The sequence below is a fragment of the Bombina bombina genome, unplaced genomic scaffold (assembly GCF_027579735.1).
Source record: "Bombina bombina isolate aBomBom1 unplaced genomic scaffold, aBomBom1.pri scaffold_867, whole genome shotgun sequence".
In the NCBI taxonomy this organism is placed as follows: Eukaryota; Metazoa; Chordata; class Amphibia; order Anura; family Bombinatoridae; genus Bombina; species Bombina bombina.
Window position 1 is genome coordinate 82,712 of NW_026512860.1, and position 25,506 is coordinate 108,217.

General features: G+C 40.7%; 1 protein-coding gene across 1 annotated transcript in view; it reads left to right on the forward strand.

Annotated features, from left to right (window-relative positions):
- The window catches only part of LOC128644556 (A-kinase anchor protein 9-like), a gene marked incomplete at both ends in the record, with an annotated part of 127,610 nt that overhangs the window by 80,653 nt on the left and 21,451 nt on the right, over positions 1 to 25,506 (forward strand). The window contains 3 exons of the mRNA XM_053697129.1: positions 4,996 to 5,121; positions 5,579 to 5,700; positions 9,453 to 9,655. Coding sequence (XP_053553104.1) covers positions 4,996 to 5,121; positions 5,579 to 5,700; positions 9,453 to 9,655 — 451 coding nt within the window. The remainder of the gene's footprint in view (positions 1 to 4,995; positions 5,122 to 5,578; positions 5,701 to 9,452; positions 9,656 to 25,506) is intronic.

Here is a 25,506-nt window from a genome sequence, read left to right on the forward strand (position 1 = left end):
CTAACTTCAGAACTTCCGACATCAAAACTGCACTTTTTCTCCCCATAGATTTCACTGGAGAACGTAGAAGAAGAAAAACCTAACACTAATCGCTTGTGAGCTAACTCAACATAAGTTAATATTTAACATTCCAATGTTTTTCATATACAGGAAAATGTTATTTCCATCTTAATGGGAGGAGTCCACGGCTTCATTCATTACTTGTGGGAATTTAGAACCTGGCCACCAGGAGGAGGCAAAGACGCCCAGCCAAAAGGCTTAAATACCTCCCCCACTCCCCTCATCCCCCAGTCATTCTTTGCCTTTCATCACAGGGGGTTGGCAGAGAAGTGTTGGAAGATTCAGAGTAGTCTCTTATGGAGGGTAGTACTCTTCGGAATAGGACTGTAGTTTTAAGTAGTCCTGTCTGCCTCTCAGTGAGAGCATGGGTGAAAGTTAGTCTGAAGATACATGGAGAGTCTTTCTGCGAAACCTTTCTGACTCAGATTAACAGCTCCTTAAGCAATCAGCGTTAACATGTTTTGCTGCCTGCTTTCTGCACTCAAGTCCATGTCAGGAGCGATGCTACTACCCTGTCACACTTGAAAGTCTGTGTTCCTGTTCCACGGCATAAATTCTGGTAAGATTGTTTCATTTATACACATATGATAACGCAAGAAAACAGGGTCACAGTGTGTCTCCTTTTCTCTGTATAGAATCAAGGGTTAATATCCCCGGAAAGGGGGTTATATGAACAGGGGGGTAATTCTTTATTGTGTTTGATGCTGCAACATGTGTGAGATGTGGCTCTGGCAATGTGCGAACAGTCAGGTTTTCTTGAGAGATTTCGGTGCGGCCTCTTTTTGGCGCTTTTTTCTCTATAGTGCAGGGGCGGTCCTGCATGGCACTCCATGTGACCGCGTGTGGCCTCTTAACTTCCTCTTTCTTGATCGGCGGTTGCAGGAGACGAAACTGTTTCGGTGTGGTCCGGTTCATAGGAGGTGGTGAGTGTCCCGGCCATTGGGATATAAAGGTGCCATTTAATTCTATCTAGTCCGTAATAAAGGCGCAAGCTATGGAGGACTCTGATATGTTAGAGGGTACTCACTCTTTGACCAAATCGAATACCTGTGTTTATTGTGAGGAGGTTCCGGTAGATCCGCCTAGTCAACTATGTTCCACATGCTTTAAAAGAATAAGATATTTAGTACAACCGAGCCATCCACCTCTGAGGGTTCTCTGTCCTGCAAGGTGCTTTCCCTACATTCATCTCCGATTACAAATGCAGCTCCCCAGGGCACTACTAATCCTCCCGCGGGAGGGGCCCTTTGGCCGCCAGATTTCGCTGATCAGTTGCAAACGGTGGCACTGCAGCCTTCAATGCCTTACCACACCCTGCTAAGCACAAGCGAAAGGTAAGACATAGCTATCCGTCCCAGGGGTCATCTACTCCATTGGATGTCTCTGACAGATTATCAGTTGATGAAGAGGACTCCGACTCCTTGGAGGACGCTCTTTCTGGGTTGGAATCTGCGACATCTAGACCATTGCCTGTGGAGGAGTCAGACTTTAAGTTTAAAATGGAGCATTTGCGCTTCTTGCTGAAAGAGATGCTTGCTACGTTGGAGGTTCCGGAACCGAAACTTCCGGAGGAACATTCGATCCCTAAGCTAGATAGGGTCTACGAGGACAGGGTGGTGCCTCAGACCTTCCCGGTTCCCGTTAAGGTGGCTAATATTATCGGGGAGATACAGGAAAGAATTAAGGATGGCTAATTCGTTTATCAGTGATGCAAATATGCAGATTATTCGCCTGAATGCCAAGACATCAGGGTTCTCTGTTCTAGCCCGTAGGGCTTTGTGGTTAAAGTCTGCTGACATGACTTCCAAGTCTAGATTACTATCCCTCCAGTTTCAGGGGAAATTTCTTTTTGGTCCAGGCCTGGACTCTTATTATATCCACAGTCACGGGAGGCAAGGGTGCTTTCCTACCGCAGGATAAGAAGAATAAACCTAAGGGGTCTACTTTTCATCCCTTTCGTTCAGACGAGTTCCAACGCCAGCAACCTGAAGCAAAACCTGAGCAGTCCAAGGGATCTTGGAAACCTGCTCAATCTTGGAACAAAGCCAAGTTTAATTTCCTATGCTGGCTATGTTTACACAGCAATCGGCATGAAGGGGCGACCCCCGATCCGTCTCTGGATCGCGTAGGGGCAGACTATCACTTTTCATGGAGGCTTGAATGCGAGACGTTCAGGATCCTTGGGTTCTGGAGGTCATCGCCCAGGGATACAGGATAGGGTTCAAGACTCATCTGCCCAGGGCAGATTCTATTTTCAAGTCCCGATAAGAGAGACGCATTTCTAGAGTGCGTGAGGGATCTCTCCTCTCTCTGAGTAATCCTACCAGTACCTCTAGCGGAAAGAGGTCTGGGGTATTTGTTCAAACCTTTTCGTGGTCCCAAAGAAGGAGGGCACGTTTCGCCCGATTCTAGACCTAAAGTGCCTAAACAAATTTCTGTCTGTCCCATCGTTCAAGATGGAGACGATCAGGTCCATTCTGCCCCTATTTCAAGAGGGACAGTTTATGACTACAATAGATTTGAAGGATGCTTACCTTCACGTGCCAATCCACAAGGATCACTTCAGATTCCTAAGATTTGCGTTTCTAGAGCAACACTTCCAGTTTGTGGCCCTACCGTTCGTTCTGGAGACTGCCCCAAGAGTCTTTATGAAGGTTCTGGGAGCGCTGCTCTCGGTAGCGAGAGCCAGAGGTATTGCAGTGGCACCTTATCTGGACGACATCCTGGTCCAGGCTTCGTCATGCAGCCTAGCAGAGGACCATTCGAGGACTCTTCTTCACCTTCTTCGATCCCATGGATGGAAGATAAACGAGGGAAAGAGTTCCCTGGTTCCCAGCAACGATCAGGTCCATTCTGCCCCTATTTCCGTTCTAGTCCTACCTCTTTTCAAAAAGTTTGTGGTTTTGCTTAATTATAAAAATGTGCTCTGCTGTTAATGTAAAGTTTTAGTCTGAAGTTTTATATTTGTAACACTCAGTATGTGGATTTTATTTTAAATACAGGAATAAAATATTGTTGTTGTTTTTTTATCCGATTAGTCGATTAATCGAAAAAATAATCTGCAGATTTATTGATTATGAAAATCGTTAGTTGCAGCATATATATATATATATATATATATATATATATATATATATATATATATGTATATATATCTATCTATATATCTTCCTATAGATATATAGGTGTAGATATATATTTTACATTAACATATATATATGGAAATATATAGTTAAGAATAAAAATCTGTGTGAAGAACATTAGAATGTAAAATATGCGTAAATGCGCTTTAGGTGTCGGGTTACCATACATGAAGAATTCGTTCTCTTAAGGTGTGTTATTGAAATCGACACGCATATAATTTGTTGCACTCAAGCGAACGCATTTACTTTCAACTTGTTATACGTGCGCAAATTAACGCACCAGCAATATTCTAATAATCTTTCAGGTGCAAATGTCAGCACGTCAATTGTAATCTAGCCCTAGGTAAGGTACCTAGGCACAGCAGTCACACAGGCTGTATTATGTCAGCTATATAAAGCTATTTCAAACTCAGATGCATGACCCCATGATGACATCTACACATGCATTTGACACCATAGATCAGATAAGGGATTCCTGTGCCCCCTGTTTTACCAGTAATATACGTAAGTGAGAGAATTGATAGGTTATATGGTCTCTGCAACCTTGATTATACCAGCTATATAAACGATTGAGTTCTCAGATCAGATACATGTTACTGCAGCCCTAATTATGCCAGCTATATGCTTAAAGGGACATTAAACCAAATATTTTTCTTTTAGGATTCAGATAGAGAATACCATTTTAAACAACTTTCTAATTTGCTTCATTCTCTTGATATTCTTTCCTGAAAAGCATATCTAGATAGGCCCAGTAGCTTCTGATTGGTGGCTGCACATATTTTTCTCATGTGATTGGCTCACCCATGTGTATTGCTATTTCTTTAACAAAGGATATCTAAAGAATGAAGCAAATTAGATAATAGAAGTAAATTGGAATGTTGTTTAAAATTGTATTCTCTGTCTGAATCATGAAAGAAAATGTTTGGGTTTAATGTCCCTTTAAGTGAGACTTCACATCAATTTCTTGGTCCCTGTAGGCCATTTTTTGTCAGCTACATTCCCAAGTTAGTTCTCAGATGATGATGAAAATCTAGGTGGCACGCGGTCACTGTAAAAAGGGTAATCTCTTGAACCTTAGAAAACCAGAAAAAGGGAAGCAATGTAATCCATACATCTCTGTGATAAAATATTTCTCTCTTTAAAATGAGAAATCACCTGAACCTTTAAATATTATTATGGGGTTGATGAAAAGTGGTTAGTATTTATTCCACAGGACAATTCAGTGAAATACAATCTATTGGTCAAGGAAACTGTATCACCTTGAAACTTCACAGTTGTAGTGATGGCCATATGCTGTAGTGGATCTTATGCAAAGCATAGGCTTTTGCTACCTATTTCTACCTAGCACTAACTGGGTTTCACTTTCTATATGTAGCCTTTTAGGTATGATCCCAGATAATGTAGTGCCCTCTGGCATATAGCTGGCGTTACAGGTAGCAATTAATATGGAATCTAGGCCTCAAAAGCTATATTTGCAAACACATTTATTCATAAGACCAACAAAGCCACAGACTCCCATGTCAAGCCCAAACCTCAGGCTGGATTTTTACAATTTGGGAAAGAATCCTAAACAAATTAAATTACAGACCAAGGTGCAAACAAACTGGATTGTCTCAGGAAAATATGGACAGTTGGCAAATATACATTATTATTTTTAAAGTAGGTGACTTTAAGAACTTGCTGGATGTACTTTTATTCATCAAATATTTGTTAAACTTCAATGACTGTTTATAAAAATAAACATTTTGACCAGCGTGTGTGCAAGTGAATTTTTAAAACTCTTTTTGTTCAGACTGCTTTAGTAATTAATGAAAACCAGGCCACAGAAAGAGAAAAAATGCTGTTGGAAGAGTTGGAATCACTGAAAAAGCCATGCTGGAAGAGCACAGAGAAGCAGGATAACGCAACCCAGACACAGGTAGCACAAAGCCTGAACCCTTCAGTGCAAAATTTAAACTACCTTACTGATCATCATAGTATCATTACTGGGAGACTCTCATTCCTTTACAGTGTGCTTGATTACTGTAGAAGTGGGCAGGGTTTATGTGTGTAGCAGCAGACAGGTTGTCTATGGTTACCATAACTCTGTCAGGGGTTGTTTATACCAACTAGGAAACCATTGTAATGTTGCAGCCTGATTATGTTAATTACAAATACTTCTGTGTTAAAATGCAACTTGTGTCCTTTGATTATTAGATGTTTAGTTTTTTAATGAAGCTCTTTTGGGGGAAAAATAAAGCAAAGCACTCTGCATGCATGTGTAACAGGATCAGGGTCACTCTTCTTCACTACACAGTGCTATATAACAATTAGCTGACGTTGGCTGCAGTATGACAGGATTCTTGTCTCTCTTTTCATACTTACCTTTACAAAAGCTTGCTCAGGATGAAACTGCCACTCAGGCAGAAAGCAAAGACCTAACCTTGGAGGGTGGGCACGTTGGGGAAGGACATGAGGAAAGCAAAGACACCCCTTCTACAGACCTCACCTCTGAAAGGTATGTTATTTATTTGTGTTGCAGAAAATCAATTTGTTTTCATGATCCAACATTCTTAGTAAGAGAAAACAATGCTTACTAATTTGCTACCCAATACAGCTTCCACTAAAATCCTTAAACTGAGAAAGTTTCTATATGTATGAAAAGATGCACATACTATAAATGTATATATGCAAAACTACTAGTGTTTCATCTAAGTGTGTACAGGTGGCCCTCGTTTTACAATGGTTCAATTTACACAGTTTCAGAATAACAACCTTTTTTTCCAGTCATGTGACTGCTATTGAAAATCATTGAGAAGCAGTGCATTTATTAAAATAGCCAGTAGGTGGAACTGTCCGCTTGTGTTGCAGCAAAGCCAAGCAAGCTGAAATTAACCAGTTTAACCAGACCTGAGCTATTGAGCAGATTTCAAAGGAACAAGATCTTCCTGTCTATAAATCGGTCCAGATTGGAATGCATAGAAAAAACTGTTTGCAGAAAAATGCAAGTGAAGTCTGTGTTGTGTGATTATTTTATTAGGTTTATAATGCTGTTTAGCAAATGTTTTTGTTCATTTAACTTAGTTTAATTATATATTCTGTGTTGTGTGATTATTTTATTAGGTTTATAATGCTGTTTAGCATTTAAAGTCTTCATTTCAAAGCTTTAAAATTAATATATTAGGTGTTACTTATGAGAATTTTGAGAGGGGCCTGGAACCTATCTCCCTCACTTCCCATTGACTTACATTATAAACTGGGTTTCAATTTACAACGGTTTCAATTTACAACCATTCCTTCTGGAACCTAACCCCGGCGTAAACTGAGGGCTACCTGTACTTACATGCACTGTGTATTTTTAAAATATTTTTTAAAATTATTAAGAAGTATAAATGCTTAATATATTAAAGGGACATTAAACACTAAATAAATACTAGGTAGCATGATGCATTCAAAAAAAATATTAGTCTGAGAATAGCATATAGATGAATTTTTTAAAGTTGCTAAAATAAGTGTATAGTTTTAGTGTCATTAAAACAATAGGAGCTGCCATGTTGTAACTTAGGTTACCGTCTCTGCTGTGGCCAATTAGGTACAGTTATAAATAGGTCACTAGAGTGTGCAGCCAATGGCTGTTTTTAATATAACAGTGTTCTGCACTTCTTTTTCTAACAGCAACTGAAAAGCTCACAATTAAGAATGGAATTACAGGATAAGGGGGGAAAATAAATAATAAAAAGTATATACAGTATACTATATATGACATATACCATCTCCAAGTGTTTAAAGGGACACTAAACCCCCCAAAAAATCTTTCATGATTCAGATAGAAAATACAATTTTAAACAACATTCCAATTTACTTCTATTATCTAATTTGCTTCATTCTTTAGATATATTTTGTTAAAGAAATAGCAATGCACATGGGTGAGCCAATCACATGAGGCATCTATGTGCAGCCACCAATCAGAAGCTACTGAGCCTATCTAGATATGCTTTTCATGAAAGAATATCAAGAGAATGAAGCAAATTCGATAATAAAAGTAAATTAGAAAGTTGTTTAAAATGGTATTCTCCATCTGAATCATGAAAGAAAAATGTTGGGTTTAATGCCTCTTTAATGTCCCTTTAAGTAACTGCTATTTGTCTTCAAGGTAAAAACAAACAAAATAGTACTGCATATGTCACACACTTTTTTTTTTTCTTTTACTGGAAAATATGTAGCTAGAGATTTTGCTGTATTTCTTTGCGTAGGATTGGTCTGTTTTAAGCTGATGCATACACTGTATTCCTTCTGGCAACAGTCTGATTTTTTTTAGTCTTTACTTGTTTTTACATGATTTAAACATCAGTCAACAGATTTTATTTTTCTGTACACGTGGCTCGGAATTTTCACACAAAATACTTATATTTGTAAGTACAGTTTTTAAAATCACTTCTACTACTAATGTATAAAAAAATCTTAAAGAAAATCTGTTAATGTTCAGAATGTTTTTATACACTTATATAGGTATGACATCAAAATAATAAAATATTAAAGGGATACTAAACCCAATTTTCTTCCTTCATGATTCGGATAGAGCATGCAATTTTAAGCAACTTTCTAATTTACTCCTATTATAATTTTCTTCTTCTTCGTTCTCTTGGTATCTTTATTTAAAAAAGCAGGAATGAAAGCTTTGGAGCCGGCCCATTTTTTTGTTCAGCACCCTGGATAGTGCTGGCTGATTGGTGGCTATATTTAGCCATCCAATCAGCAAGCACAACCCAGGTGCTGAATCTAAAATGGGTCGGCTCCAAAGCTTTCAATCCTGCTTTTTCTAATAAAGATAGCATTAGTATTGTGTTGTTTAAAAATGAATATGAACTTGTTTTCTTTGTATTATTCGAGGTCTGAAAACGCTGCATATTTTTGTTATTTTGACCAGTTTTCATTTGTCTTTATGGTTTAACCTTTTGAGCTTTTGTTAAAAAAATGCACAAAAATGCTCTGCTCTCCTGGATATCAAACAATTGCAAACACAACACAGGTTTATAAAAAAAATAATAATAATGTTAAATATAGATGTGGGCACAATTATTGGCAACCCTATGAATTTTGGCAATAAACACCAGAGGTGGGTTTGGCGCACACAGAGAGGAAGCCATGTAGAAAATTACCTCATACCCACGGTTAAATATGGTAGTGGCTCTTTAATGTTTTGGGGCTGTTTTTCTGCCAGAGGACCTGGACATTTTGTTAGGATAACATGACATCATGGGCTCAACAGATATTAAATGATAACCTGACTGCCTCTGCCAGAAAGCTTAAAATGGGCTATGGTTGGATCTTCCAGCAGGACAATAATCCAAAACATACATCAAAATCAACACAATAATGGTTTACTGACCACAAAATCAAGGTCCTGCCATGGCCATCTCAGTTCCCCGACTTGAACCCTATAGAAAACCTGTGGGGTGAACTGATGAGGAGAGTCCACCAGTGTTGAGCTCGAAATTTGAAGGATCTGGAGAGATTCTGTATGGTGGAATGGTCTCAGATCCCTTTCCATGTATTCTCCAACCTTATCAGGCATTATAGCAGAAGATTCAGAGCTGTTATCTTGGCAAAGGGAGGTAGCGCAAAGTATTGACTAAAAGGGTACCAGAAATTGTGCCACACATATATTTTTTTTGGATAAACCTTTGTTGTGTTTGCAATTGTTTGATATCCATGAGAGCAGAGTTTATTTTTTTAACAAAAGGTTAAACAATAAAGACACGTTTTCACAGCCTTCTTTGCTCATATTTATCAAGGGTGCCAATATTACTGTATGTATATGTGTTGTGCGCTTCATCATTTCATCTTCAACTATGTGTTTAACTCTCACAAATGCAATGCTCATGGCTTCCAGATGTGACTTTACCTATGTGTTTAATACATTTGCAGGGTTAAACACATACAATAGGTACATGTTATAATGAAACATAGCATATCATTTTTTTTCTTTTAGAAGGTCCCTGTATGTCTGTGTTCTATCTTAGCACTTTTGTGTTCTCATCAAAAATATTTGTACCATGACTTAAAAAATCTTCCGATTTTTTTTTATTTTTATTTTTTTTATTTTTTTTCACATTTATTTTTTTTATACTGATTTTTCTTTTTCTTTCTTGTACACAATCATATGTTTAGTAAGATGCATGTTCGTAAGTCAGAATGGCAAAAAGTGCCACAAAAATGTAGCAACAGTGTAAAGATGTTTAATAATCAATGCATTCCTTCTTTGTTTAGCTTAAAAAAAGCAAATAAGCAGCTCCTGAAGATTCTTTTTGAAATAGTTAAGACAACAGGTGCAGTGGAGGAAACTATAGGAAGACATGTAATTGGGCTGCTGGACAAATCTGGGAGACAACATTCTACATCCAAATTATTTGCTTGGAGTCTAGAACCAGAAAATCCAAAAGTAGAGCGTGTCATTGAGATCCCTATTGCAGGTGAGATTTACATAAAAAAAAAAATTGTAATGTTTGTGTGGATAACAGATTTAAAGTGAATGTAAATTTTTGTTAAATTCCTCTAGCCTACTAATTCCAAATCTACTCTTTAGTTAAACCGCAATATTTTTTTTCCCAAAAAATGAATACTTGTCTTTATATTTGGTAATTCAATGTACCTCCGTTATATTTTTAAACTCCTCCCATTCTGTGCTTCCTGTATTTGCCCTGCATTATGTATAGAGCAGTCCCGCCTGCTCTATTACATAGCTCAGAAGCGCATTCACGAGCATGACTCAATTTGCGCATGCGTTTCCAAGTTTTAGGGCAATATGCGCATGCGTTCCGAAATCCATACGCTATCACCATCACCATCGGCATCTGATTGCTCCTTAGTTTTGCGTATGAGCGAGTCGTGGACGCGCATTGCTTCTGTAACTGTCATCGGGTACTTCACGCATGCGCAGTAACGTCGCGTGACGTGTCAGAAAAGGGGCTGAACACCCCGAGGGGGGGAAACAAGATTTGATGATAGAAGTGTCAATCAAAGCCGAAATGAGGGACAAAAAGTCGGACGGAGGAATCAAATATAATAATAGAAGGTAAATAACTATATATATCATTTTCAGGTGCGATTTTGAAAAAATCATGACAAAGTACATTTTTTTTATTGCAATGCCCACTATGAGGGTGAGCAACGAGCTTGACTTTAAGAACAAAATCTAAAAAAAATAGTTTTTAGTCCTAGAGATATAGTTCATTTAAAAGATTACAATTATTTGGGTAAAACTAATGTAACTGGAGATTTGAAGAGCTTACCAACGGAATGTTTAAAATATTTGGCATAAATAGAGAAGGTTTTCCTCCTAATAACCTGTGTTGTTGACCTGTCCGATAGGTCAGAAGATTTAAGATGATTTTACGGCTTACCATCTAGCCTGAGGTTTAACAAGCTACAACAAGCTTAAGGATTGCTTTAGAAACAACTCTTAAAAAATGTTTTGGTCAGTTTGCTCAATTAATGCATTAAAAATAGCTGTCAAAATAAACAGTCCCTGACATAGCTGTCAAAATAAACAGTCCCTGACATTGAATAACAAGTCTATTAAGTAAATTAGTTAAAGGGACATTATAGACTAGATTTTTTTTTATGCATAAATGTTTTGTAGGTGATCCATTTATATAGCCCATACAATTTAATAATAAAAAAAAGAATAGTTTTGCTTATTTTTAAATAACAGTGCGCTGATTTCAAGACTCCTAACCAAGCCCCAAAGTTTTAGGAGACTACTGATGTATACCTACTCCAGCTTGCTTCTGTTTGTGTAAAGAGTCTTTTCATATGCAGAGGAAGGGGGGGAGTGTCTGAAATTTCCCACTTGTAGTGGGTGTTCCAGGTAATCTTTTTAACAGTGCTAGACTGGGAGCTTCCAGTTTTATACTGGATTTTAGATCAGTATCTCTGCATATTCTTTATAGTTGCGTCTATTACATTCAGTTAAATGAAAATTGGTGTATACTGTCCCTTTAAGACCACCCACATAATTAATTTTACAAGACAACACATATAACCTAATGATGGTCTTCTGCAAGTGAAATATAGTTAAAGGGACAGCCAACAAAAGGATTTTTGTTGTTTAAAAAGGTAGATAATCCTTTTTCTTCTGTTATGTGTGATCAGTCCACGGGTCATCATTACTTCTGGGATATAACTCCTCCCCAACAGGAAATGCAAGAGGATTCACCCAGCAGAGCTGCATATAGCTCCTCCCCTCTACGTCAGTCCCAGTCATTCTCTTGCACCCAACGACTAGATAGGATGTGTGAGAGGACTATGGTGATTATACTTAGTTTTTATGACTTCAATCAAAAGTTTGTTATTTTACAATAGCACCGGAGCGTGTTATTACTTCTCTGGCAGAGTTTGAGGAAGAATCTGCCAGAGTTTTTTACTATGATTTTAACCGGAGTTGTTAAGATCATATTGCTGTTCTCGGCCATCTGAGGGAGGTAAAGGCTTCAGATCAGGGGACAGCGAGCAGATGAATCTGCATTGAGGTATGTAGCAGTTTTTATTTTCTGAATGGAATTGATGAGAAAATCCTGCCATACCGTTAAAATGACATGTATGTATACACTTCAGTATTCTGGGGATGGTATTTCACCGGAACTACTCTGTTAAAGGTCACTAATCCTTTTAATAACTATTTATCATGTTAAACGTTTTTGCTGGAATGTAGAATCGTTTACATTGCTGAGGTACTGTGTGAATAAATATTTGGGCATTATTTTCCACTTGGCAGCCTTTTTTGCTTTTATTTGTGACAGTTTCGTTTCTCTTCACTGCTGTGTGGGAGAGGGAGGGGCCGTTTTTGGCGCTCTTTGCTACGCATCAAAAAATTCCAGTCAGTTACTTTTATATTTCCTGCATGATCCGGTTCATCTCTGACAGATCTCAGGGGTCTTCAAACTTCTTTGAAGGGAGGTAAATTCTCTCAGCAGAGCTGTGAGAATTCTTATAGTGACTGTGAATAAAAACGTTGCTTTGTATTTTTTATGTCAAATTTAATTATTGTTATTTTACTAATGGGAACAAACCTTTGCTAAAAGTTGTGTTGTTTTAAAGTTTGATGCTATAACTGTTTTTCAGTTCATTATTTCAACTGTCATTTAATCGTTTAGTACCTCTTTGAGGCACAGTACGTTTTTGCTAAAAAAGATTATAACCAAGTTGTAAGTTTTTTGCTAGTGTGTTAAACATGTCTGACTCAGAGGAAGATATCTGTGTCATTTGTTCCAATGCCAAGGTGGAGCCCAATAGAAATTTATGTACTAACTGTATTGATGCTACTTTAAATAAAAGTCAATCTGTACAATGTGAACAAATTTCACCAAACAGCGAGGGGAGAGTTATGCCGACTAACTCGCCTCACGCGGCAGTACCTGCATCTCCCGCCCGGGAGGTGCGTGATATTATGGCGCCTAGTACATCTGGGCGGCCATTACAGATAACATTACAAGATATGGCTACTGTTATGACTGAAGTTTTGTCTAAATTACCAGAACTAAGAGGCAAGCGTGATCACTCTGGGGTGAGAACAGAGTGCGCTGACAATGCTAGGGCCATGTCTGATACTGCGTCACAGCTCGCAGAGCATGAGGACGGAGAGCTTCATTCTGTGGGTGACGGTTCTGATCCAAACAGATTGGACTCAGATATTTCAAATTTTAAATTTAAATTGGAGAACCTCCGTGTATTACTAGGGGAGGTCTTAGCAGCTCTCAACGATTGTAACACCGTTGCAATACCAGAGAAACTGTGCAGGTTGGATAAATACTTTGCGGTACCGGCGAGTACTGAAGTTTTTCCTATACCTAAGAGACTAACTGAAATTGTTACTAAGGAGTGGGATAGACCCGGTGTGCCGTTCTCACCCCCTCCAATATTTAAAAAGATGTTTCCAATAGACGCCACCACTCGGGACTTATGGCAAACGGTCCCCAAGGTGGAGGGAGCAGTTTCTACTTTAGCTAAGCGTACCACTATCCCGGTGGAGGATAGCTGTGCTTTCTCAGATCCAATGGATAAAAAATTAGAGGGTTACCTTAAGAAAATGTTTGTTCAACAAGGTTTTATATTGCAACCCCTTGCATGTATCGCGCCGATTACGGCTGCGGCAGCATTTTGGATTGAGTCGCTGGAAGAGAACCTTAGTTCATCTACGCTAGACGACATTACGGACAGGCTTAGAGTCCTTAAACTAGCTAATTCTTTCATTTCGGAGGCCGTAGTACATTTAACCAAACTTACGGCTAAGAACTCAGGATTCGCCATACAGGCACGTAGGGCGCTGTGGCTAAAATCCTGGTCAGCAGATGTTACTTCTAAGTCCAAATTACTTAATATACCTTTCAAGGGGCAGTCTTTATTTGGGCCCGGTTTGAAAGAAATTATCGCTGACATTACAGGAGGTAAGGGCCACGCCCTACCCCAAGACAAAGCCAAAGCTAAGGCTAGACAGTCTAATTTTCGTCCCTTTCGGAATTTCAAAACAGGAGCAGCATCAACCTCCACTGCACCAAAACAGGAAGGAGCTGTTGCTCGTTACAGGCAAGGCTGGAAGCCTAACCAGGCCTGGAACAAGAGCAAGCAGGCCAGGAAACCTGCTGCTGCCCCAAAGACAGCATGAATCGAGAGCCCCCGATCCGGGACCGGATCTAGTGGGGGGCAGACTCTCTCTCTTCGCCCAGGCCTGGGCAAGAGATGTTCAGGATCCCTGGGCGCTAGAGATCATATCTCAGGGATACCTTCTAGACTTCAAATTATCTCCCCCAAGAGGGAGATTTCATCTGTCAAGGTTGTCAACAAACCAGATAAAGAAAGAAGCGTTTCTACGCTGCGTACAAGATCTGTTATTAATGGGAGTGATCCATCCGGTTCCGCGGTCGGAACAAGGACAAGGGTTCTACTCAAACCTGTTTGTGGTTCCCAAAAAAGAGGGAACTTTCAGGCCAATCTTAGATTTAAAGATTCTAAACAAATTCCTAAGAGTTCCATCGTTCAAAATGGAAACTATTCGGACAATTTTACCCATGATCCAAGAGGGTCAGTACATGACCACTGTGGATTTAAAGGATGCTTACCTTCACATTCCGATCCACAAAGATCATCATCGGTATCTAAGGTTTGCCTTCTTAGACAGGCACTACCAGTTTGTAGCTCTTCCATTCGGATTGGCTACGGCTCCAAGAATCTTCACAAAGGTTCTGGGTGCCCTTCTGGCGGTACTAAGACCGCGAGGGATTTCGGTAGCTCCGTACCTAGACGACATTCTAATACAAGCTTCAAGCTTTCAAACTGCCAAGTCTCATACAGAGTTAGTTCTGGCATTTCTAAGGTCGCATGGATGGAAAGTGAACGAAAAGAAGAGTTCTCTCTTTCCTCTCACAAGAGTTCCATTCTTGGGGACTCTTATAGATTCTGTAGAAATGAAGATTTACCTGACAGAAGACAGGTTAACAAAACTTCAAAAGGCATGCCGTGTCCTTCATTCCATTCAACACCCGTCAGTAGCTCAATGCATGGAGGTGATCGGCTTAATGGTAGCGGCAATGGACATAGTACCTTTTGCACGCCTACATCTCAGACCGCTGCAATTATGCATGCTAAGTCAGTGGAATGGGGATTACTCAGATTTGTCCCCTACTCTGAATCTAAATCAAGAGACCAGAAATTCTCTTCTATGGTGGCTTTATCGGCCACACCTGTCCAGGGGGATGCCATTCAGCAGGCCAGACTGGACAATTGTAACAACAGACGCCAGCCTACTAGGTTGGGGCGCTGTCTGGAATTCTCTGAAGGCTCAGGGACTATGGAATCAGGAGGAGAGTCTCCTGCCAATAAACATTCTGGAATTGAGAGCGGTTCTCAATGCCCTTCTGGCTTGGCCCCAGTTAACAACTCGGGGGTTCATCAGGTTTCAGTCGGACAACATCACGACTGTAGCTTACATCAACCATCAGGGAGGGACAAGAAGCTCCCTAGCAATGATGGAAGTATCAAAGATAATTCGCTGGGCAGAGTCTCACTCTTGCCACCTGTCAGCAATCCACATCCCGGGAGTGGAGAACTGGGAGGCGGATTTCTTGAGTCGCCAGACTTTTCATCCGGGGGAGTGGGAACTTCATCCGGAGGTCTTTGCCCAAATACTTCGACGTTGGGGCAAACCAGAGATAGATCTCATGGCGTCTCGCCAGAACGCCAAACTTCCTCGCTACGGGTCCAGATCCAGGGATCCGGAAGCAGTTCTGATAGATGCTTTGACAGCACCTTGGAACTTCGGGATGGCTTATGTGTTTCCACCCTTCCCGCTGCTTCCTCGATTGATTGCCAAAATCAAACAGGAGAGAGCATCAGTAATTCTAATAGCACCTGCATGGCCACGCAGGACTTGGTATGCAGATCTAGTGGACATGTCATCCTGTCCGCCTTGGTCTCTACCTCTAAGACAGGACCTTCTGATACAGGGTCCATTCAAACATCAAAATCTAACTTCTCTGAAGCTGACTGCTTGGAAATTGAACGCTTGATTTTATCAAAACGTGGTTTTTCTGAGTCGGTTATTGATACCCTGATTCAGGCTAGGAAGCCTGTTACCAGAAGGATTTACCATAAAATATGGCGGAAATACCTATACTGGTGCGAATCCAAAGGTTACTCCTGGAGTAAGGTTAGGATCGCTAGGATATTGTCTTTTCTACAAGAAGGCTTAGAAAAGGGTTTATCAGCTAGCTCATTAAAGGGACAGATTTCAGCTCTGTCCATCTTGTTACACAGGCGTCTGTCAGAAGATCCAGACGTCCAGGCCTTTTGTCAGGCTCTAGCTAGGATCAAGCCTGTGTTTAAGGCTGTTGCTCCGCCATGGAGTTTAAACTTAGTTCTTAACGTTTTACAGGGTGTTCCGTTTGAACCCCTTCATTCCATTGATATAAAATTGTTATCTTGGAAAGTTCTGTTTTTAATGGCTATTTCCTCGGCTCGAAGAGTTTCTGAGTTATCAGCCTTACATTGTGATTCCCCTTATCTGATTTTTCACTCAGACAAGGTAGTTCTGCGTACTAAACCTGGGTTCTTACCTAAGGTAGTCACTAACAGGAACATCAATCAAGAGATTGTTGTTCCATCCCTGTGTCCAAATCCTTCTTCAAAGAAGGAACGTCTTCTACACAATCTGGATGTAGTTCGTGCCCTCAAGTTCTACTTGCAGGCAACTAAAGATTTTCGCCAAACTTCTTCCCTGTTTGTCGTTTATTCTGGACAGAGGAGAGGTCAAAAAGCTTCTGCTACCTCTCTCTCTTTTTGGCTTCGTAGCATAATACGTTTAGCCTATGAGACTGCTGGACAGCAGCCTCCTGAAAGAATTACAGCCCACTCCACTAGAGCTGTGGCTTCCACTTGGGCCTTTAAGAATGAGGCCTCTGTTGAACAGATTTGCAAGGCTGCAACTTGGTCTTCGCTTCATACTTTTTCCAAATTTTACAAATTTGATACTTTTGCTTCTTCGGAGGCTATTTTTGGGAGAAAGGTTCTTCAGGCAGTGGTTCCTTCTGTATAATGAGCCTGCCTATCCCTCCCGTCATCCGTGTACTTTTGCTTTGGTATTGGTATCCCAGAAGTAATGATGACCCGTGGACTGATCACACATAACAGAAGAAAACATAATTTATGCTTACCTGATAAATTCCTTTCTTCTGTTGTGTGATCAGTCCACGGCCCGCCCTGTTTTAAGGCAGGTAAATATTTTTTAAATTATACTCCAGTCACCACTTCACCCTTGGTTACTCCTTTCTCGTTGATTCTTGGTCGAATGACTGGGACTGACGTAGAGGGGAGGAGCTATATGCAGCTCTGCTGGGTGAATCCTCTTGCATTTCCTGTTGGGGAGGAGTTATATCCCAGAAGTAATGATGACCCGTGGACTGATCACACAACAGAAGAAAGGAATTTATCAGGTAAGCATAAATTATGTTTTTTACCCATTCCCCAGTTTTGCATTACCAACAGTTATAATAATAAACGTTACCTCTGCAATTACTTTCAGCTAGATTTAGAGTTCTGCGTTAGGGTTAAAAAGCAGCGTTAAGGGGTCCTAACGCTGCTTTTTAACGCCCGCTGGTATTTAGAGTCAGGCAGGAAAGGGTCTACCGCTCACTTTCTTTCCGCGACTCGAGGCTACCACAAATCCCCTTAAGTCAATTGCGTATCCTATCTTTTCTATGGAATTTGTCGAACGCTGGTATTACGAGTCTTGGAAGAAGTGAGCGGTACAGCCTCTACCGACAAGACTCCAACCGCCAAAAAAAGTCAGTAGTTAAGAGCTTCATGGGCTAACGCCGGAACATAATGCCCTTAACTACAGTGCTATAAAGTACACTAACACCCATAAACTACCTATGAACCCCTAAACCGAGGCCCTTCCACATCGCAAACCCTATAATTAAATTTTTTAACCCCTAATCTGCCGACCGGACATCGACGCCACTATAATAAATGTATTAACCCCTAAACCGCCGCACTCCCGCCTCGCAAATACTATAATAAATTTTATTAACCCTTAATCTGCCCTCCCTAACATCGCCGCCACCTACCTACAATTATTAACCCCTAATCTCCCGCCCCAACGTCGCCACTACTATAATGAAGTTATAAACCCCTAAACCTAAGTCTAACCCTAATACCCCCCTAAGTTAAATATAATTTAAATAAAACGAAATAATTTTACTATCATTAAATAAATTATTCCTATTTAAAATTAAATACCTATAAAATAAACCCCATATATAGCTACAATATAACTAATAGTTATATTGTAGCTATTTTAGGATTTAAATTTATTTCACAGGCAACGTATTTATTTTAACTAGGTACAATAGCTATTAAATAGTTAATAACTATTTAATAGCTACCTAGTTAAAATAATTACAAAATTACCTGTAAAATAAATCCTAACCTAAGTTACAAATACACCTAACTCTACACTATCATTAAACTAATTAAATAAATTACCTACAATTATGTAAACTAAAATACAATTAAATAAACTAAACTATAATACAAAAAAACAAACACTAAATTACAGAAAATAAAAAAATTACAATAAGTTTAAACTAATTACACCTAATCTAAGCCCCCTAATAAAATAAAAAAGCCCCCCAAAATAATAAAATGCCCTACCCTATACTAAATTACAAAGTAATCAGCTCTTTTACCAGCCCTTAAAAGGGCTTTTTGCGGGGCATTGCCCCAAAGTAATCAGCTCTTTTACCTGTAAATAAAAATACAATACCCCCCCACATTACTACCAACCACCCACATACCCCTACTCTAAAACCCACCCAAACCCCCCTTAAAAAATCTAACACTAACCCCCTGAAGATCTCCCTACCTTGAGTCGTCTTCACTCAGCCGAGCCGAATTCTTCATCCAAGCGGGGCAGAAGAGGTCCTCCATCCGATTGAAGTCTTCATCCAAGCGGGGCAGAAGAGGTCCTCCATCCGATTGAAGTCTTCATCCAAGCGGGGCAAAAGAGGTCTTCCATCCAATTGAAGTCTTCATCCAAGCGGAATCTTCTATCTTCATCCATCCGGAGCGGCAGCATCCTGAAGACCTCCGGCGCGGAGCATCCTTCCAGCACGACGGACTAACGACGAATGACGGTTCCTTTAAATGACGTCATCCAAGATGGCGTCCCTCAAATTCCAATTGGCTGATAGGATTCTATCAGCCAATCGAAATTAAGGTAGGAAAAATCTGATTGGCTGATGTAATCAGCCAATCAGATTGAAGTTCAATCCGATTGGCTGATCCAATCAGCCAATCGGATTGACCTTGCATTCTATTGGCTGATCGGAACAGCCAATAGATTGCGAGGTCAATCCGATTGGCTGATTGGATCAGCCAATCGGATTGAACTTCAATCTGATTGGCTGATTACATCAGCCAATCAGATTTTTCCTACCTTAATTGCGATTGGCTGATAGAATCCTATCAGCCAATTGGAATTTGAGGGATGCCATCTTGGATGACGTCATTTAAAGGAACCGTCATTCGTTGTTAGTCCGTCGTGCTGGAAGGATGCTCCGCGCCGCAGGACTTCAGGATGCTGCTGCTGCGCTCCGGATGGATGAAGATAGAAGATTCCGCTTGGATGAAGACTTCAATCGGATGGAAGACCTCTTTTGCCCCACTTGGATGAAGACTTCAGTCGGATGGAGGACCTCTTCTGCCCCGCTTGGATGAAGAATTCGGCTCGGCTGAGTGAAGACGACTCAAGGTAGGGAGATCTTCAGGGGGTTAGTGTTAGGTTTATTTAAGGTGGGTTTGGGTGGGTTTTAGAGTAGGGGTATGTGGGTGGTGGGTTGTAATATGGGGGGGTATTGTATTTTTATTTACAGGTAAAAGCGTTGATTACTTTGGGGCAATGCCCAGCAAAAAGCCATTTTAAGGGCTGGTAAAAGAGCTGATTACTTTGTAATTTAGTTTAGTTTATTTAATTGTATTTTAGTTTACATAATTGTAGGTCATTTATTTAATTAGTTTAATGATAGTGTAGTGTTAGGTGTATTTGTAACTTAGGTTAGGATTTATTTTACAGGTAATTTTGTAATTATTTTAAATAGGTAGCTATTAAATAGTTATTAACTATTTAATAGCTATTGTACCTAGTTAAAATAAATACAAAGTTGCCTGTAAAATAAATTTAAATCCTAAAATAGCTACAATGTAGCTATTAGTTATATTGTAGCTATATTAGGGTGTATTTTATAGGTAAGTATTTAGTTTTAAATAGGATTAATTTATTTAATGATAGTCATTTTATTTTGTTTTATTTAAATTATATTTAACTTAGGGGGGTGTTAGGGTTAGGGTTAGACTTAGGTTTAGGGGTTAATAACTTTATTATAGTAGCGGCGACGTTGGGGGCGGGAGATTAGGGGTTAATAATTGTAGGTAGGTGGCAGCGATGTTAGGGAGGGCAGATTAGGGGTTAATAAAATGTATTATAGTGTTTGCGAGGCGGGAGCGCGGCGGTTTACGGGTTAATACATTTTTCTCCAACATAGGTGTGTCCGGTCCACGGCGTCATCCTTACTTGTGGGATATTCTCTTCCCCAACAGGAAATGGCAAAGAGCCCAGCAAAGCTGGTCACATGATCCCTCCTAGGCTCCGCCTTCCCCAGTCATTCTCTTTGCCGTTGTACAGGCAACATCTCCACGGAGATGGCTTAGAGTTTTTTAGTGTTTAACTGTAGTTTTTATTATTCAATCAAGAGTTTGTTATTTTAAAATAGTGCTGGTATGTACTATTTACTCTGAAACAGAAAAGAGATGAAGATTTCTGTTTGTAAGAGGAAAATGATTTTAGCAACCGTTACTAAAATCGATGGCTGTTCCACACAGGACTGTTGAGAGGAATTAACTTCAGTTGGGGGAACAGTGAGCAGACTTTTGCTGCTTGAGGTATGACACATTCTAACAAGACGATGTAATGCTGGAAGCTGTCATTTTCCCTATGGGATCCGGTAAGCCATTTTATTACAGACAGTAAATAAGGGCTTCACAAGGGCTTTTTAAGACTGTATATATAAATCGATTTAGCCCAGAAAATGTCTAAACATATTTTATACTCCATAGCCTTGAGGAATTATTTTAATCTTGGGAATTTTGTAAAATAACCGGCAGGCACTGTATTGGACACCTTATTCTCTAGGGGCTTTCCCTAATCATAGGCAGAGTCTCATTTTCGCGCCTGTATTGCGCACTTGTTTTTGAGAAGCATGACATGCAGATGCATGTGTGAGGAGCTCTGATACATAGAAAAGACTTTCTGAAGGCGTCATTTGGTATCGTATTCCCCTTTGGGCTTGGTTGGGTCTCAGCAAAGCAGATACCAGGGACTGTAAAGGGGTTAAATATAAAAACGGCTCCGGTTCCGTTATTTTAAGGGTTAAAGCTTCCAAATTTGGTGTGCAATACTTTTAAGGCTTTAAGACACTGTGGTGAAATTTTGGTGAATTTTGAACAATTCCTTCATACTTTTTCGCAATTGCAGTAATAAAGTGTGTTCAGTTTAAAATTTAAAGTGACAGTAACGGTTTTATTTTAAAACACTTTTTGTACTTTGTTATCAAGTTTATGCCTGTTTAACATGTCTGAACTGCCAGATAGACTGTGTTCTGAATGTGGGGAAGCCAAGGTCCCTTCTCATTTAAATAGATGTGATTTATGTGACACAAAATTTAGAGAAAATGATGCCCAAGATGATTCCTCAAGTGAGGGGAGTAAGCATGGTACTGCATCATCCCCTCCTTCGTCTACACCAGTCTTGCCCACACAAGAGGCCCCTAGTACATCTAGCGCGCCAATACTCCTTACTATGCAACAATTAACGGCTGTAATGGATAATTCTATCAAAAACATTTTAGCCAAAATGCCCACTTATCAGCGAAAGCGCGACTGCTCTGTTTTAGAAAATACTGAAGAGCATGAGGACGCTGATGATATTGTTTCTGAAGGGCCCCTACACCAGTCTGAGGGGGCCAGGGAGGTTTTGTCTGAGGGAGAAATTTCAGATTCAGGGAAAATTTCTCAACAAGCTGAACCTGATGTGATTACATTTAAATTTAAGTTGGAACATCTCCGCGCTCTGCTTAAGGAGGTGTTATCCACTCTGGATGATTGTGAGAATTTGGTCATCCCAGAGAAACTATGTAAAATGGACAAGTTCCTAGAGGTCCCGGGGCCCCCCGAAGCTTTTCCTATACCCAAGCGGGTGGCGGACATTGTAAATAAAGAATGGGAAAGGCCCGGTATACCTTTCGTCCCTCCCCCCATATTTAAAAAATTGTTTCCTATGGTCGACCCCAGAAAGGACTTATGGCAGACAGTCCCCAAGGTCGAGGGGGCGGTTTCTACTCTAAACAAACGCACCACTATACCCATAGAAGATAGTTGTGCTTTCAAAGATCCTATGGATAAAAAATTAGAAGGTTTGCTTAAAAAGATGTTTGTTCAGCAAGGTTACCTTCTACAACCAATTTCATGCATTGTCCCTGTCACTACAGCCGTGTGTTTCTGGTTCGATGAGCTAGAAAAGGCGATCACTAGTAATTCTCCTTCTTATGAGGAGATTATGGACAGAATCCGTGCTCTCAAATTGGCTAATTCTTTCACCCTAGACGCCACTTTGCAATTGGCTAGGTTAGCGGCGAAAAATTCTGGGTTTGCTATTGTGGCGCGCAGAGCGCTTTGGTTAAAATCTTGGTCAGCGGATGCGTCTTCCAAGAACAAATTGCTTAACATTCCTTTCAAGGGGAAAACGCTGTTTGGCCCTGACTTGAAAGAAATTATCTCTGATATCACTGGGGGCAAGGGCCACGCCCTTCCTCAGGATAGGTCTTTCAAGGCCAAAAATAAACCTAATTTTCGTCCCTTTCGTAGAAACGGACCAGCCCCAAGTGCTACGTCCTCTAAGCAAGAGGGTAATACTTCTCAAGCCAAGCCAGCCTGGAGACCAATGCAAGGCTGGAACAAGGGAAAGCAGGCCAAGAAACCTGCCACTGCTACCAAGACAGCATGAGATGTTGGCCCCCGATCCGGGACCGGATCTGGTGGGGGGCAGACTCTCTCTCTTCGCTCAGGCTTGGGCAAGAGATGTTCTGGATCCTTGGGCGCTAGAAATAGTCTCCCAAGGTTATCTTCTGGAATTCAAAGGGCTTCCCCCAAGGGGGAGGTTCCACAGGTCTCAATTGTCTTCAGACCACATAAAAAAACAGGCATTCTTACATTGTGTAGAAGACCTGTTAAAAATGGGAGTGATTCATCCTGTTCCATTAGGAGAACAAGGGATGGGGTTCTACTCCAATCTGTTCGTAGTTCCCAAAAAAGAGGGAACGTTCAGACCAATCTTAGATCTCAAGATCCTAAACAAGTTTCTCAAGGTTCCATCGTTCAAAATGGAAACCATTCGAACAATTCTTCCTTCCATCCAGGAAGGTCAATTCATGACCACGGTGGATTTAAAGGATGTGTATCTACATATTCCTATCCACAGGGAACATCATCGGTTCCTAAGGTTCGCATTCCTGGACAAGCATTACCAGTTCGTGGCACTTCCGTTCGGATTAGCCACTGCTCCAAGGATTTTCACAAAGGTACTAGGGTCCCTTCTAGCGGTGCTAAGACCAAGGGGCATTGCAGTAGTACCTTACTTGGACGACATTCTGATTCAAGCGTCGTCCCTTCCTCTAGCAAAGGCTCACACGGACATTGTCCTGGCCTTTCTCAGATCTCACGGATGGAAAGTGAACGTAGAAAAGAGTTCTCTATCTCCGTCAACGAGGGTTCCCTTCTTGGGAACAATAATAGACTCCTTAGAAATGAGGATTTTTCTGACAGAGGCCAGAAAAACAAAACTTCTAAACTCTTGTCAAATACTTCATTCCGTTCCTCTTCCTTCCATAGCGCAGTGCATGGAAGTAATAGGTTTGATGGTAGCGGCAATGGACATAGTTCCTTTTGCGCGCATTCATCTAAGACCATTACAACTGTGCATGCTCAGTCAGTGGAATGGGGACTATACAGACTTGTCTCCGACGATACAAGTAAATCAGAGGACCAGAGATTCACTCAGTTGGTGGCTGTCCCTGGACAACCTGTCACAGGGGATGAGCTTCCGCAGACCAGAGCGGGTCATTGTCACGACCGACGCCAGTCTGATGGGCTGGGGCGCGGTCTGGGGACCCCTGAAAGCTCAGGGTCTTTGGTCTCGGGAAGAATCTCTTCTACCGATAAATATTCTGGAACTGAGAGCGATACTCAATGCTCTCAAGGCTTGGCCTCAGCTAGCAAAGGCCAAGTTCATACGGTTTCAATCAGACATTACATCCGGGGGAGTGGGAACTCCATCCGGAAATCTTTGCCCACATTACTCAACTGTGGGGCATTCCAGACATGGATCTGATGGCCTCTCGTCAGAACTTCAAGGTTCCTTGCTACGGGTCCAGATCCAGGGATCCCAAGGCGACTCTAGTAGATGCACTAGTAGCACCTTGGACCTTCAAACTAGCTTATGTATTCCCGCCGTTTCCTCTCATCCCCAGGCTGGTAGCCAGGATCAATCAGGAGAGGGCATCGGTGATCTTGATAGCTCCTGCGTGACCACGCAGGACTTGGTATGCAGACCTGGTGAATATGTCATCGGCTCCACCATGGAAGCTACCTTTGAGACGAGACCTTCTTGTTCAGGGTCCGTTCGAACATCCGAATCTGGTTTCACTCCAACTGACTGCTTGGAGATTGAACGCTTGATCTTATCAAAGCGAGGGTTCTCAGATTCTGTTATTGATACTCTTGTTCAGGCCAGAAAGCCTGTAACTAGAAAAATTTACCACAAAATATGGAAAAAATATATCTGTTGGTGTGAATCTAAAGGATTCCCTTGGGACAAGGTAAAAATTCCTAAGATTCTATCCTTTCTTCAAGAAGGATTGGAGAAAGGATTATCTGCAAGTTCCTTGAAGGGACAGATTTCTGCCTTGTCTGTGTTACTTCACAAAAAGCTGGCAGCTGTGCCAGATGTTCAAGCCTTTGTTCAGGCTCTGGTTAGAATCAAGCCTGTTTACAAACCTTTGACTCCTCCTTGGAGTCTCAATTTAGTTCTTTCAGTTCTTCAGGGGGTTCCGTTTGAACCCTTACATTCCGTTGATATTAAGTTATTATCTTGGAAAGTTTTGTTTTTGGTTGCAATTTCTTCTGCTAGAAGAGTTTCAGAATTATCTGCTCTGCAGTGTTCTCCTCCTTATCTGGTGTTCCATGCAGATAAGGTGGTTTTACGTACTAAACCTGGTTTTCTTCCGAAAGTTGTTTCTAACAAAAACATTAACCAGGAGATAGTCGTGCCTTCTTTGTGTCCGAATCCAGTTTCAAAGAAGGAACGTTTGTTGCACAATTTGGATGTTGTTCGCGCTCTAAAATTCTATTTAGATGCTACAAAGGATTTTAGACAAACATCTTCCTTGTTTGTTGTTTATTCTGGTAAAAGGAGAGGTCAAAAAGCAACTTCTACCTCTCTCTCTTTTTGGATTAATCATCAGATTGGCTTATGAGACTGCCGGACGGCAGCCTCCTGAAAGAATCACAGCTCATTCCACTAGGGCTGTGGCTTCCACATGGGCCTTCAAGAACGAGGCTTCTGTTGATCAGATATGTAAGGCAGCGACTTGGTCTTCACTGCACACTTTTACCAAATTTTACAAGTTTGATACTTTTGCTTCTTCTGAGGCTATTTTTG